Below are 16,576 nucleotides of genomic sequence, written 5' to 3'. Positions count from 1 at the left end.
CATCCTGCCGCTATCATCATCATAAAGTAAGATGCTATTTGCACTGCTTATCACAACAAAGCAGTCCATGTTTAAAATTGTGTTGATTCTGTGTATCGGAACCTGCTGCTATTACCACTGAATGCCGACCTCCTGCCATCTGTATGTAATATTGGGTGTTCTGAATGTTTCACCTGCAATATTTAAGAGCAAAGTATCAATTTCACCGCTTATCAAAAATGCCAGCCTCTCTGAACTGCCCACACTATTTGCTACTATTTCAGTTCTTTCAACTGATGATGATAACAGCGAGAAAGAATCTTCTGGGCCCTTGTTAGTCAACTGAATAAAGCAGTTTGCTTTTACTTGGAGGATTCATATGAGCAATTCTTCCATCTATAAATAAAGAAACATCACACAATCATGCTTTTATTCTGATGTCAGGGACTTGATCCAATGGAAACTTAATCACACTGGTAATGGAGTCTGTGTGCAAAATTTGAAAAATGTTTTATCTACAGGACGTCAATAAGCAGACACCACAGATGCTCTAGTTGGTGAGCTGTTTTATAATCATTGCTCTTATGGCTTAAAAGATTTTTAAACACTTTCCAATACTTTTACAAAAGATCTGAATATAAAAATGAAGTAACAAAAAAAAGTGCTGAACGATGCTCTAAAATATAAGAATACCTTGAAATCCCCTCAAAATGTTTTATTCTTCCGGGCAATTCCTAGCGAAATAAAAATACGGAAACCTCTAAAATTCCGAATTGATTTTAAAGCGGCCCAATAAGATCAGTGTAGCTCCTATAAGAGCCAGACAACTTTAACCTGGCGAAGTTTTGCCCTAGTGGTTTTTGTGGTTTTTACACTTATCTGAAAGGTCTATATAAATACACCAGTAAATCCTCAAAGTAATGCTTCCCTGAATCCTCTGTCAAAAGAAACACTGTCAGTTGTGTACACATGGGCTTCTGTATCACACTTCCTGTTTTCATCTTAAACCTACAGGGCTGGGCTTGAGCATGCTCAGTTTGCTCCCCTCCCATCTCCCCTCCCTGCTGTAATCTGAGCCCAGAGCTATGACTGAGCAGGGAAACTCAGGCCGGATGTGATGTCACACCAAGTGAATATGACAGCTGCTATCCTAAACAAACAGAGAAGTTTTAGAGCTGTTTACTCAGGTATGGTAAAGCATTCTACAGAATAAATAGAGTTATAGCTTGCACTGTTGTGGCTAATCTACTGACAATAATCTGCTTCTCTACCTTTCTTTCTCCTTTAAGAAATCTTGAATATATAGAGTTTTCAGAAACATAGGAAAACCACAATTTTTTTTGAGATTTGTGGCAAAAATTAAATTATTAGTAAATGGGCCCCATGGTGTCTGGAAGCAAAAGCCATAGATGCACTTTAGATATTTAGAGGAGGTCCAAGCTGGCCAAGCGCCCTAGGCAACCTTCACTAAAAATGGTCCCAGGCAGTCTAAATTTTACTGTTGTCTCGACCAAAAGCGCAAATTCAAGAATTAATATGTCTGAATTCTTCTACTCAATTTTTTTTAAGTTAAAATCATCACACAGCCAGGAAAGCCATACAAAGAAGTCTTCCAGAAGCTCTACATTGAACATTTTTTTTCTTGGGGTTTGTAGTACTCCAAAAAATTTGACTGCAATTGATCATTGTGCTTTTAAAATAGATTGTAACTTTTCATTAGCACTGAATAACATAGGGTGGACACAGTCTCAGGGGGGGTCCGGGGAACAGGGGGGCTTCCTCTATAGTTAAAACCCTCCTCTCCTGCTGCTCTCTCTTACCGACATGGAAGGGGGAAGCAAGTCGGGCAGGAGTGGGTGGAGTAGGGATGTGGGCAGGGCAGAGGTGAGACATGGACAGGACGGAGGCAGGATGGGAAGTGGGCAGGAGGATAGGGATCGGAGTGCTCCTGGCCCCTCTGAAGATTTGTTTGGAGGGGGCCCAGCACACTCTACTTACGCCACTGGGTGGACAAAATAAAACAACTAAAAACGTGAGCTAAATTCCAGGAGGACTGACCTACAGTATAAGATGCAAAGCACCTAAATAGCTGCTGTATACTTTTTCATATAGGTTACTGTATCCTGGCACTAAAGACATGTTAAATATGGATCATGTTTTATTGAGTTCCACTTTTTCTATTTGCGGACACACAGATACCCTGCTAGTGTGGAGCCCAACATCCTGGTACCAATCAACAGTCGGTAAAGCCCGTTTTAATGTAGATGCCTAATTGCTTGAGACATTCATAGTTCCAGGGCTGCTGCTTTCCATTTCCCCGACATTTCTCTTGCATCTCTAGCGTCATCATTAGCTTGAAAACCTGTGATTCTTTAAAGCTTCTGGCACTATTATCCTTACTGGTTTATACAACAAAATTTCCTGGGCCCCCTGGGCTGCGCCCACCGCAAGCCCCACCTACAGGTCCACCCTCCCCACCACATAGTAAAAAAACAAAAAAATATTGGTGGCTAGGGTTCCCACATATTAATAAAAAAGATATTGGTGGTCAGGGCCCCCCATAAAAAACATTTGTGGCCAGGGCCCCCCATTAAAAAATATTGGTGGCTAGGACCCCACATGAGGAAAAAAAAATTGGTGGCCAAAATTGGTGGCCAGGGCATCCATCCCACATTATAAGAAAATTGGTGGCCGCAGTCAGCAGCTCTCCAGATGGTGGGCCTGGCTAATCAAATAAGTGTGGCGTGGCCGGGGCCCCCCTTACCTCGGGGCCCCTTATAACTCTCCCCCCTGCCCTGCTGGCACGGTTCTAGGAAAATGTACCCAATGATAGTAAATGAGCCTAATTTCACTTCGCTCACACCCAACATGGTATCTTTATATACATTCATTCAAAAAAAGCATTAGCAGAGTCATATTTCCTGCAAGTGTTACAATGCCTCTTATGCAAGCAGTCATTTATCATATGAGGAAATAACATATGTGGTACAGTGCCATCTGATAGTTTATAAATATATTACAGTGGGCCTTAAAGGAGAACTAAAGCCTAACTAAAGAAGTAGCTAAAAATTTGTACATAATGTTTTGGGCTTCTTTAACAGCACAATGCAAGCCCATTAGCCCTGTGTCTCCAAAGTTCCCTATCTTTTTCTGCTGATTCACTGCACATGTTCTGTATTACTGTCACTTACTGAGCTTAGGCACCCACTCACAATAAACAGTACACATAGAGGTACACATTTATCAAAGTCCGAATTCATCTCAATATTTTCTGAAAAAACTCTGACCAAGTCCGCACAGGTTTTTCTGCCTTGTTTATTAATACACTTTCCCAAAAAAGCGGGAAAAAACCTGAAAAAAAAATCATGAAAAATACAAATCGTACGAATTTTTCGGATTTTCCACCCGAAAACGCCACAAAATCTTTGGATTGTTGTACAAAACTGAGCGCATATCAGGATATCTTTGGGACTTCTCCCATTGACTTATATACAACCTCGGCAGGTCTGAGATGCCGGATTTTCTGATTTTGACTTTTTCCATCCTCGTGGTATAATAGATTCTGAAAAATTTGTGGGGTTTTTTTTCCACAAAAAATTTGGTACGTTTAGTAAATAACCTAAAGCTGATTAGTGCTTAATACAGATAATTACTACATGGCAGCATATAAAGCAGTGGAGGTAGCTGCATGGTTCCCCTGTATCAATAGATGCAACTGTACATGACTTAGAGAAGGCATGGAAGAACTGAGCGTTCCCAGCGCAACTATATTGAAGCACTAAGAGTGCTTTTTGACACAAGTGCCTTTAATGAATGGCGTTTTATATGCAACTGATTGTGGGGAAATTTGTGGGATTGCAACTGCCCTTGCGTTGTAAAGGAGTCTTCATAGGGACCGACTCACAATATACAGTACACATGGAATATAAATGTCTCACAATATAATGCTGGATAAGGATTAATAATTAATACAGATAATTACTACACGACAGCTCAGAAACCAGTGCAACTAGCATCAGAATTTAATAATCAGTCTTGTAGCATCATCTTATATTACAGACAAACCTCATTTTCTGCTTGATAATTTGCGACAAACCCTAAGCTTAGCTTCTCAACAGCTGCTCAGAGCCCACTGAGTGTTGCAGACACTTTCCAAGATGGTGACCCCCTGTGACAAATTTGATGTTCTGGATCATTGCTGTTATTGAGAAGCTGAAAGTTTATGTGGGTGCATCAATTCAGTATTTAAAATATAGCATTTTTAGCCATATTAATTTTTAAGGTTTAGTTCTCCTTTAATGTTAACTATCAGTCTTAGGATCTCAGGGCTCCTCGGTTTGGTTACTGACAGTTTATTTTAACTATACCACTGGGCAAATTGAACCGATTCACAGCTCACTTAGATGGATATTCTCTGTTAGGAGCTGTTAGTCAGCTGTGTTCCCTGTTAAGATGGATTTAGTCACCTGTGCAAGGTACAACAAGTGTCCTGCCAAACAGCGTATAAGGCCATGTGCTAGACTTGAAGTGGGCCATACTATAACCCTATTTTGGTAGACTCTCTTAAATAGCAATTAACCCTTTGTAATCAAGGGCCCTGAATTCTCTTTGCTAATGAAAGATACTAGAAGAACTGGGATTTACAGCACAGTGCTTCCACCTAGTGGGCAGTGAGGATCACACCTCAGGGGGAATTTCACTAGGAAAATAAAACACACAGTTTGCAGTAAAACAATTTAACTTTATATAAATGATAAAAGAAAAATGAGGTTAATAAGTGCAATTCAATAATATTCTAACACTGGAGAAACGTGGTACTCTCTAGTAACTAGCACAGTCTCTCTCCAGTTCTCCAGTACAATACAGTTCAGTTCACATGAAATATCCCTTTTCCCCAGAGTTTTTATTCCCCAGGTAGCACTATCTGCCCCAATTTACCTCTCCTTTAGGATATAGCTTCCATGTGGCAGGCTCATGAGAAACACCTGTCCTCACATTGGGGACAAAAAAGGATTGCAGCAGGCATCCAATAGCTGGTGTGGACACAGGGAAACCTCTCCCTTTAAATTTTAAGCTGTCCAAGCTAAGCACAAACACAGTCTCACACTTTACTGCAACTTCTTTACTCTCACGCTGTACTTTCACTTTCCACAGATCTGGCTCTGGCTGGCTGCTGCAGCAGGGGCTCCTTTATAAGCTCCCCCTGTAACCCTGGACTTTTGGCTCCAAAGCAAAACTCCTCTGGGTCCTCCTTCTCTCCCAGAGACGGTGCTCCCAGGCAATCAGATTGCCCTTTAGCCTGTAACCGGGCTGGATGATGTTCACAGACAGAAAAACAGGGGAAATACTTGTCTGATCCCCTACAATACTCTGTCCCAGATCTCTGTTTATTCCATATGTATATATATATATATATATATATACATACAGTATATATATATATATATATATATATATATATATATATATATATATATATATATATATATATATATATATATATATATATATATTGAATAAATGACCCCCTATTGTAAAATATAAAAGCATGAGGCAGAAGGCCAAGTGCTTTTATACAGGTCATGAAACTCCAAGGTTACTTCTAATATCCTCATATTTTCCAACAAGGGGTACTTTACTATAATGCACAAGTTTTAGTGAGTCATGTGACAAAAATTATATCACTAAGCTCCGTTTATAACCAATGACATCACTAAGAGCCATTTATAAAGATATAATTAACAGGATAATATATATATATATATATATATATATAAATATACTGTATATTGACCATAGGTGGCACCTCACTAAAGTGCTTGTCTCGGGTGCACAGTAAATAATAATAATAATAATCAAATATTGCAAAAAAGTTCAGCAACAAAAATGAACAGTGTATTTTTTTTTATTAAAAAATTGAAAATATTGAAAGTTGAAAATTAAAACTATCAGCATATTTCTCTATTTACTACTTTTGACATGCGCCCTGTACGTTGTTGACCTGCATGGCTCCATCCTTACTTTTTCTCTTTTGAAAGCTACAATTATTTCTCAAAATCATAGCCACAATTTCAGAATTCAAAATAAAATGTAACAAAGTGAATTTTCCATCCTGTAACACTTTGCCTCAGTGCAGAAAATATTCATAAAATACTTTCCTTACAGTCAGTAAAATTATCCTGATAGTGAAGTCTGGTAAACCCTAATAAAGGTGGAATTGCTGTGAGTCCAACATATCATATTTTTAATAGATCAGGTTGCATTGTGCTATTCCTTATTTTGTTCTCTAGATGGCGCTGTAAACCTGCCTACAGGCAATCAAACTGCAAGGGATTTATCAAAGGAGTTACAAAAGCATTAATCAAAGTCTCTGAATCATATTTTAAAGGTGAAAAAATTTAAAGTAACAAATAAGTCGTATTCATAAACATTCATTTTGATCCTCAGCTCTGTAAATGTCTGCACTGACCCATGGAACATACTTACAGCTGCCAATAGAATATTTTCCTCATTAACTATGTGTCCACCCGTAATTCCTGAATGGCTGTGGTTACAACCAGGCAGAAAAAATTGAATCAATAACTCATATATTAGAGGGGTTGTTCACCTTTGAGTAAACTTAGTATGTCGTTGAGAGTGATATTGTGAGACAATTTGCAATTGGGTTTCATTTTTTTTAATTATTTGTAGTTTTTGAGATATTTACTTTTTATTCAGCAGCTCTCCAGTTTGTAATTTCAGCAGTTTGGTTGCTAGGGTACAAATTACCCTAGCAACCATGAACTGAGTTGAATAAGAGACTGGAATATAAATTTACATTCAAATGTAAAATAGTTGAGAAGCAACACAAGCATGAATAAAGATTATGGGGGTGCCAAATAAGTGCTGTGATTGGCTATTTGGTAGCCCCAGTGTGGACTGGCAGCATAAAAGAGTCTCTGTTTGGCAGTACACCTTGTTTTTAAGCAACCAAATCTTGTCTCCAAGCCAAGAATTTAAAAACAAGAACCCGTTTTGAGGTCACTGGGAGCAACATCCAAGGGGTTGGTGAGCAACAAGTTTCTTGGGAGCCAGTTGTTGGGGATCACTGCTATATGTCATAATAAAAGTTAATTTAAATGTGAACAACCCCTTTAATTAGAATCCTTAAGCATTGGGGTAGATGTTTTGCTTTCTAAAAAATAAAAATAAAAAAGCAACTTAAAGGAGAACTAAATCCAAACTAAAGAAGTAGCTAGCAATATTGTACATTATGTTTTGGGTTTCTGTACCAGCCCAAGGCAACCACAGCCCTGTAGCAGTAAAGATCTGTGTCTCCAAAGATGCCCCAGTAGCTCCCCATTTTCTTTTCTGCTGATTTACTGCACATGCTCTGTGCTGCTGTCACTTACTGAGCTTAGGGACCCACTTACAATATACAGTACACATAGAATATGAATGTCACAATATAAGGCTGATTAGTACTTAATACAGATAATTACTACATGGCAGCACAGAAACCAGTGCAATTAGCATCAGAATTTAATAATCAGCCCTGTAGCATCAGCTTATATTACAGACCAAACTCATTTTCTGATAATTAGTGACAACCCCTAAGCTTAGCTTCTCAACAGCTGCTCAGAGCCCACTGAGCATGTGAGTGTCATAGACAATTTCCAAGATGGTGACCCCCTCTGACAAATTATTGTTGCTATCGAGAAGCTGAAACTTTAGGCTGGTGCAATAAGTGCAGTATATAAAATATGGTATTTTAGCCATATTAATTTTTATGCTTTACTTCTCCTATGAATCAAGATCACCATTTTAGTTTGTTAAAATGTATTTCTATAAGCAGAGACAGAGGTCCAGGCTGGAAAATTATAGCAATGTAAAAACATATACTTTTTTCCTTTTAATAATCATCCTCACATGTGTAAATCTAAATGAGTTGCTTTACTTGACCTGCATGAAGTTAAAGTCTTTAGCATTATGTGAAACATAGTTTGCTTTGAAACTAAAGTCCCCAAAAACATAATCAGTAGAACCTGGAAGAACATTGGGGAAAACGATTTCATGAACCAAAATATTTCTTTCAAGCAATGCATTAGAAAGGAACGGCAGGACACAACTATACTCTGCTACTGGAATGTCTTCTGCTGACAAAGGCTCCAAACGCTCCACACTAGATATTGTCTCCTTGGGAATGTCTAGAACAGTTGTGCTAAGAATATCTACATCTGCCTTGTCTTCTGTGCTTTGTCCTTCTTGGTCAGGTGGTTTCTTCTGAGGATATTTTGTCCAGTTCTATAAAGAAAAGAAACAGATGTCAGAGAATGTTTCATGTGATTTGCTTATGATAAATGGGAAACTGTTGTCTGCGAATTATGCATTTATCATGGAAAATATTTGATTTGTTTAATGCCCCATGAATATGTGTATCCAACAAGAATGCCCAAGATGTAGCCTGCTAAGCTGGAGTTGCAAGCTCATGGCAAAATTAGATGGGTATATATTAGTTTTGTATTACAGGTATGGGACCTGTTATCCAAAATGTTCAGGATCTGGAGTTTTCCTGATAAGGGATCTTTCTGCAATTTGACTTTTCATACATTAAATCTGCTAAAAATAATTTAACAATTAAAGGGATACTGTTATGGGAAATTTTTTTTCCCCCAAAATGAATCTGTTAATAGTGCTGCTCCAGCAGAATTCTGCACTGAAATCCATTTCTCAAAAGAGCAAACAGATTTTTTTTCTATTAAATTTTGAAATCTGACATGGGGCTAGACATTTTGTCAATTTCCCAGCTGCCCCTGGTCATGTGACTTATGCCTGCACTTTAGGAGAGAAATGCTTTCTTGCAGGCTGCTGTTTTTCCTTCTCAATGTAACTGAATGTGTCTCAGTGAGACATGGGTTTTTACTATTGAGTGTTGTTCTTAGATCTACCAGGCAGCTGTTATCTTGTGTTAGGGAGCTGTTATCTGGTTACCTTCCCATTGTTCTTTTGTTTGGCTGCTGGGGGAAAAGGGAGGGGGTGATATCACTCCAACTTGCAGTACAGCAGTAAAGAGTGTTTGAAGTTTATCAGAGCACAAGTCACATGACTTGGGGCAGCTGGGAAATTGATAAAATGTCTAGCCCCATGTCAGATTTCAAAATTGAATATAAAAACATCTGTTTGCTATTTTGAGAAATGGATTTCAGTGCAGAATTCTGCTGGAGCAGCACTATTAACTGATTCATTTTGAAAATTTTTTTTTTTCCCATGACAGTATCCCTTTAAATAAACCCAATAGGATTGTTTTGCCTCCAATAAGGATTAATTATATCTTAGTTGTACAATGGTGCAATGAGCCAAGTGAGAGACAAGCTGCCATCCTTGCCTTTGCCCCCCCCGTAGCTCTTGGCCCATTTCTGGCTATTGTGAACAGAGATGATAGTTATCAAAAAGCATGGCTATATGGAAGGCAAGAACACAAGCAGAGTTTCAATAGCTGGTCTAAAAAGCTGAATATTGTTAAAAGTATTTGATAAAACACTGGTCACTGTCTGCATGGAGTTGACCTACCAAAATGTTTTTGGACAGAAAGAGGGAATCTAAGCATATTCAGGGAGAAAAAATACGTGTTTGCACTAGTAGAAACTGAACCTGAAGTCCTCAACATTGAAAAGTATCAATAACCCTGCCTTTAAATACCATACATTTTTACAGAAATATTTAAGGGGCCCATTTATTAAAGGGTTAAAAAAAAGTTTTCACCAATAATGAAAAATCATCAAACAAGTGGATTTCCAGGTGTATGGACACCTTTAGACAAGGAGAAAATTCCCACTTTAGTAACTATACCCCTTAAAGGACATGAAAAGCCTACATTTTCCTACCATGTTTATAAGTTGGGCATATCTTCCCCACCCAAGTCACATAATTTGTACAGCATATACCCCTCCATTTGTCAGTGCCATCACATTTTTCTAAAACAAATAGCAGCTTTTACCCGGCGGCCATTTTCCCTCTGACACATCATCAGTAACAATGATAACTGCAAACAGGACATGTATGCTGTAAAGTTCATGTAATGCAGAATGCATGTTTACACAGGCAGAAAACATCAGACTGCTAGAGCAGAGTTTCTATGGGAACTAGCAATGCCATCTCTTCATTGGCTGTTAGACTGGGGGTGTGTTTAGTAATCTGAGCTGAGAAGAACTGAGGATGCTCATGAGCCAGCAGCCAAAGTAAATTCCTGAGGGAGGGGCAGGGGGAGAAGGATTAAGGGAATGCTGCAGCCTTACTATTAACCTTTTAACAAGCAGAGTTGCAAGTATCTAAAGATTTCAAAGAGGCTGTTCACTGATTACATTTTTGTTGGGGGGTTTTTACATGTCCTTTAATGCAAAGTCTCTATTCGAGAGAATATTTCTTGGGGAGTGGGAGTTGCACAATGTAAAGCTCAGCTCTAACTGGCGGGTTGATTGTCCTGTCCATTACGTTACAGTCAGTGCAGCAGTAGAAGTTCCATCTCTGAGATGAGAAGAAAGCACACTCTGCATGAATTAGTGTCAGATCTGTGATAAGTGATGCGTGTGATGAGTAAGTATTTTATGGCAGGAATCCAGTGCTGACTTGATTATGGAAGTGTCTGTATCACCGCAAGTAATAACATGGGGTTCAGGCACACTTATCCACACTGTTTGCAGGTTGTGGGTGGGTACGGGTTGAGCGAGTGTCCCACTATTTATTGGCACATGCCTGCCACACCCCTTCCACAACAATATGGTAGAGTGCTTCCACCCCTGATCATGTACCCTTTGCGGTACCAGGTGCTACACCGGAGGACCCACTCCTGCCATGCGGGTCATGCAGGTACATAGAAGAAATTCCAGTGGCACACTGAATGCTGAAAAAAGTGTTAAATTTATTCACCCAAATACATACAGACAAGGGCAACGTTTCGGACCACTCGGGCCCTTTGTCAAGCTGACAAAGGGCCGAGTGGTCCGAAACGTTGCCCTTGTCTGTATGTATTTGGGTGAATAAATTTAACACTTTTTTCAGCATTCAGTGTGCCACTGGAATTTCTTCTATGCCACACCCCTTCCGTGACATAAGAGATGGGGCAGGTCTATAAATAGAAGTGCCAGGCAGGTCGAGTTTTTGCCACATTGTTAACCATAAGTACTTATCCAATTTGTAGTAAATTTGGCTAACAGATTACAATCTGGCTGTAAAGAAGTGGTGCCTCTAATAGAAGTCACTGATACTACAAATATAGTCCAACAGTATCAGTGCTCAGAACTGCCTCTAGATTGAGCCACACAGCCAGCATTGGTTCTAATCACAATTCTTCTTAGGGTGGAGGCACACGCTGCTACTTGGGGAGATTAGTCACCCAGCGAAAAATTCGCGAAACTGCGATTTTGACGACAGCGACAATCGGCAATTGGCGTCTGTTTATTGTTCCCGGTGGCAAAAGAATTTTTTTTTTTAACGTCTGCGAATTTTTCACTGCGTGTTTGCGCCTGGCAAATAAATTTAACCATCACTACCAGCCACAAATCACCTCTTCTTCTGGCGACTAATCTCCCCGCAAAGCCTTGCCACCGGCTAGAATGAAAATCACTTTGGCTTTCTGAAGTCGCCTGAAGTTTCCTAGTACAGCAAATACAGGGGAACTTCGGAAAACAAAGCATTCCGAGTGACATCCAGACGGCAATTTCATTCTAGCCGACGGGAAGGCAATGCAGTCACCCGAAGAAGAGGCGATATGTCGCTGGGCGACTAATCTCCCTAAGTAGCAGTGTTTGCCACCACCCTTGAAAGGAAGCAATCCTCCATATCAGTCTGTTACAAAGAAATGCTGATTGTTACCTGGAAATTCCCCTTATGATCATCATAAAGAGGCTGGAAAAATTCAGCAGCTGTTGGAACATTCTTCAATAACATTATTTTCACCCTGTGGATATGAATAAACAAAAATATTTATGAAAATGATACACCTTTGCTGATCATGGAAAAAATCTTTTTAAAACAATAGAATTTTTAACAGGGACCAACGTCATCAAATATTCAGTGTTCATATAAGGCAGCTTGGGGGGATAGGGAAATGTTTCTTTTGTATATCAGATACATACTTAGGGGCTAGTTTATCAAAATGTGAGATTAGATTTCAAAGTCAGAGTTCACCATTTGATAAATGCAATTTTAAAAATCCCAAAGGAATGAATAGAAAGTGGGTGAATTTTACTGTGGTGAGCTCTATCTGCTTACCTGGCAGGCACTTTAAAACTGAAGAACAGGTACAGTATGATAAGGGTTATGATCATTGTAACTAGCAGGGAAATAATATGATTGCTCAGGCTGCTTTTATTCCCATTCACAACACTTTGCACTATAGTGAAAAGGAAGAGAAACATGTTAAAATGGACATTTGACAATGGAGAAATCCAATTGGAAGACAGTATTAGTGGTTCAGCAGCTTGAACTTTTTCCTATACAGTATCTATACCTTCTGACCACTGCAGAATTGCCGCTTCCAACTCTCCATCTTGCTGTGAAATAGCAAGGGACGAGGCTGTGTCGGTCATGTTTACATTTTTTGGACAACTAACAGCAGCACAGATATGGCAGCAGCAGCTAGTAGCAAGCAGGCCTGGATTTGTGGCGAGGCCACAAAGTCCCGGGCAAGGGGACACGCATTTCCCCAATGCTCTGGTGCTTGCATGCGGGTGGGTGCTAGGACCATATGGCCTCAGGGCACCAATTGAGGAAATCTGGCCCTGGTAACAGGGAAAAATTTCAAGTGACAAACTACCGATTATTTAAATCAAATTGGGAGCAGAAGCAATAAATACTATTAGTAAGCATGTCGGAGACCTCTAGTGACCAAACAGAGGTAAAACCACAATCTCAAAAATTTCTCCAACACATGCTATTAAAGTAAAAAAATATATATTATATTCACATCAGTAGTTAAAAAACATGTATAGTATTCCCTCTAACGCCAAACTACCGATGCTCAGTTTTGTCATTATGCCTGCTTGTACTGCTAGTGGGTGGATGAAGAAGAAGGTTGTCTCTTATACAGTAAAAAGAGATTGCTTTTTGCTTGGCCGGATGCATTGTGGTAAAAAAAAATAATGTTGAAATGCATCTTGCTGCATTTCTCATCACTTCAAGCACATATCTCCCAACATTTGAAAAATGGAAAGATGGAAAAAAATTAGCCGCTCTATGAATAATCTAAACCACTCCCATTTTATGGCCACATCCCCTAATTACCATGTCCATTTTACAAAATTTGGTAGTTTATGAAACTTTAGGGCAATGTTTTATGTGAAATAACAGTTTTGATAATGAAGCTGAAATTGTCATTTCAGCTGTCACAGTTTCCCCAAGAGACTTGCTTATCTTAAATTGTTGCAATTGTATCTTTTGTTATCTTAAAATCTTTTTCTGGCGTCAGTGCAGGAGATCAAAGAGAAACTTGGAATATTTCAGTAAGACACCAGGGACTGCGGGCTGAGCTGTCAAAATCGGGACTGTCACGTAGAATGGGACAGTTGGGAGGTATGCAAGCAATCAGGGGCAAAATAAAGGGTGTGGTCTAAGTTTTTACTGTGGTGAAGCCACACATAAATGTGCTGATGTTTGCCAGACAGTATATTACTGTATATATCAGATTTGTGAGCTTGATGAGTTCTTTTTATCCATATTGGTAAAGAAATCACTGAATGAGCAAAGGGCTTCATGTATTCTTGGTTTCTTTCAGATCCCCGTGGTTTGATTTGATTCTGCTGACTTAACAGTCTTCCCCAGTGATAAAATCATTTCAGAGATAAGAAAGAACATTTTCTATTTCAGGCTACCATTTATCTTTCACCCTCAGATTTGAGATACCTAGATAGGAAGTCTGTATTTGCAGCTCGGAGCTCCACCCGCTCCATTGGCTCTGATATGAATGATAGCCTTGACGGGTTTTACAGCGCAAACGCACCACATACACAGAATTTAGTTCCAAATCAGAGGGCTCAATCTCCAAATAATGGTCATTGTCAATGGTGAATATGCGTCCGGTTTTCTGTAAGAAACAAAATTAGCATTCAACCTTTTCATATCTTGTATTTTAGCAATGATTATTTTAGCCACTGCTAATTGAGGTAAATATTTGAATAGTGTTTAAATGTGGGTGGAAAAACAAGATCCAACTCTAACAAGGGGGGCACACAAATAAAGACCTGCAACACTCCTGTTGTGATACTGAATCACATTACAGATGTTATGTTATAACTATGTTTGGGCATTGACAAAATGGCCATCATGTTGCCTTGTCTAAAATAATTAAATAAAGCTGTTTGCAGACCCATATGCAGAGCTGTAGTTTAGCCTTTTCTGTGTGGGCTCAGAATTGGGGCATCCGTTAAATTATATCAAATGTCTCAATAAGTCATACCCATTTATTCTGGGGAGCTGTTTGTTGGTTCAGATGAATGAGGGAATGTCTAGAGCATTTTTGATTGAAGACTAATAATCTTGCATAAGGTGCAGAGTGCATGCCTGCTGGGTGCAAAGCAGTCGTGTCCTTGCCATAGGGGCTTGCCATATGGCTTCTTTACACCTTTCACAATCCGGTACTACCTAACTTTTGAGTCTCAAAGATGTAGGTCTTTGAAATCTACGTGCTCCCATGGTATAACTCGAGGAGGCCCAAAGGGACACTACGGCAAGAGGATTTTATCAGAAAGTCATCATGTGCCAAGTTCAGAAAGGAGGAAGAAAGTCGGCTGCAATGGAGGAGGGAAAAAATGCAGAGGCAAGAGGAGGAGGAATGCGGGTCCTTTAAGACAGCAGAGAGAAAAAGAGTTGGCATCATCATCCACAGTGGTACAATAAGCACAGCAAGATGATCCGATTCCAGGGGGATAGAAGTTTCTACATGGGAGGCGTCTCTAGGTGAGTTGAATGTACAAAATAATGTATTATCCAATTCGGATTCTGATGTGTCAGGTAGTGAGACAAATGGTGGAGAAATTCTAGCATTAATTAAGAAATATTTAAAGGAAAGGAGCAGGGTAAGGGGCCAGACAAAAAATCATAGGAAAGTAAGCAGGCAATGGTACCAATTGGAGCAGCAGATTCGGATATGTATGCTCTCACAAAGATAGCTGCCCAGTTAACTAGAGAAACAGTTAAGGCAAAAAAGGATGCGGTAAAACAGGAGGATAAAGTCTAAAAAAAAAACAACTCAATCTTTGATTGGTTAAAATGATTCTTTTGAAGTCTATATCTAAAGTGTATGATGTACATTGACACCATCATTGACATATATCTGGTCTGATTATGTCCTAACCTTTAGAAAAAAAGATTGTGAATAGCAAGGTGCTGTCATTTGGACAGAAGGTTATAGACCAATGAACAAGATGGGTGTCTAAATATAATGGTTCAGCTAATAATATGAATAGAGGGGCTTATGCATTTAAACCAAGGAATGTGTGTTTCACATACAATGAGAAAAGATTTAATAGGGGATATGTGTGCAAATTTAGGCAGGAATGTTTATTTAGACTTGCAGGAGTGATTTACATGCTGTGCCGGGTCACCCACAATACCCCCTGCCATTTTACCCTTTGCCTGTCGCTTACGGGGCACCCCCCTTTGCACCACTCTCCATCTTTGCATTAATAGGCCCAACTGATGCATTGTCACTACCCAGAAGTATATACAACTCTTACAGAAAATCGAGAAGCATTATATTACCTCCCAGGGTAAACTCTCTTTCTTCAGTTGCATTTGATATATCATGCCATCCTGGAGAACATCTGACATGTTCCAGGCTATTCGGTACTTATTGTCAAGGAAGCTGCTCCAAAGATTATATGGTGGATCAAATTGTACTGTAAGAAAGAAAAAAAGAACACTAAAAAAAATTATGTTTTGCAGTTTCACTAACAAGGTTTTCCCCAACAATATATTTCACTGGAAATGCCACATAAAGGCATTTCCTTTTCTGTATTTTCAAGTACTGATTTCCCCTGAACTCTGACGACAAACCCATTTCGTGGAATTAAATCAGAGCAGCACAAATGAAGATCACACAAAATATTGTTTTGAATTGGTCTGCCAATATATTTGAACTGATGAATTCACATCAAGTCTAACACTAACTCAGTAACAACACAAATAAACATTCAAAAGAAAAACCCACAGCTCCTCTTTACTGATGTAGTAACTTTCCTATGACACAATAACACATGGTAAAGACATGGTACATTAGGAGATGTCTTTGATAAATATCTTGTTACGTCAACCAAATATGACTGACACCCTGCCCACACAACATTGAATAAACTCTTTCTATGAAAATATGTTCCCAGATCAACATATTTTGCGCAAACATAGGAGAGACCTTTTATTATGTTCTCCAATATAGGCTTCAAAAAGTGTAACTCTTATTGCATTCTGAGTTCACATTTATGTCTTGATCTAGATGTATAACTTAAGCAGTGGCATAATCCAAGTGGGAACTCTACCAAGAGTACATTAGGGACTATCAATCTCTAAAGTCAACTCTACTAGAAAGCTAGGCTTGGTCGGACTGGGGCGGTGGGACACCAGGAAA

The 16,576-nt window shown here is 39.2% G+C and overlaps 1 protein-coding gene across 1 annotated transcript in view; it reads right to left on the bottom strand.

The window, feature by feature from the left end:
* Positions 1-7,577: 7,577 nt before the first annotated feature.
* The window catches only part of LOC121399013 (interleukin-9 receptor-like), a 36,568-nt gene continuing 27,569 nt past the window's right edge, over positions 7,578-16,576 (bottom strand). The window contains exons 6-10 of the mRNA XM_041578766.1: positions 15,715-15,851; positions 13,858-14,038; positions 12,229-12,349; positions 11,830-11,914; positions 7,578-8,262 (exon numbers count right to left, since the gene is read on the bottom strand). Coding sequence (XP_041434700.1) covers positions 7,912-8,262; positions 11,830-11,914; positions 12,229-12,349; positions 13,858-14,038; positions 15,715-15,851 — 875 coding nt within the window. The 3' untranslated portion in view covers positions 7,578-7,911. The remainder of the gene's footprint in view (positions 8,263-11,829; positions 11,915-12,228; positions 12,350-13,857; positions 14,039-15,714; positions 15,852-16,576) is intronic.

The sequence above is a fragment of the Xenopus laevis genome, chromosome 9_10S (genome assembly GCF_017654675.1).
Source record: "Xenopus laevis strain J_2021 chromosome 9_10S, Xenopus_laevis_v10.1, whole genome shotgun sequence".
NCBI classification, from domain to species: Eukaryota; Metazoa; Chordata; class Amphibia; order Anura; family Pipidae; genus Xenopus; species Xenopus laevis.
The sequence above is the reverse complement of the archived record's forward strand: the minus strand, read 5'-3'. Positions and strand labels throughout refer to the sequence as shown.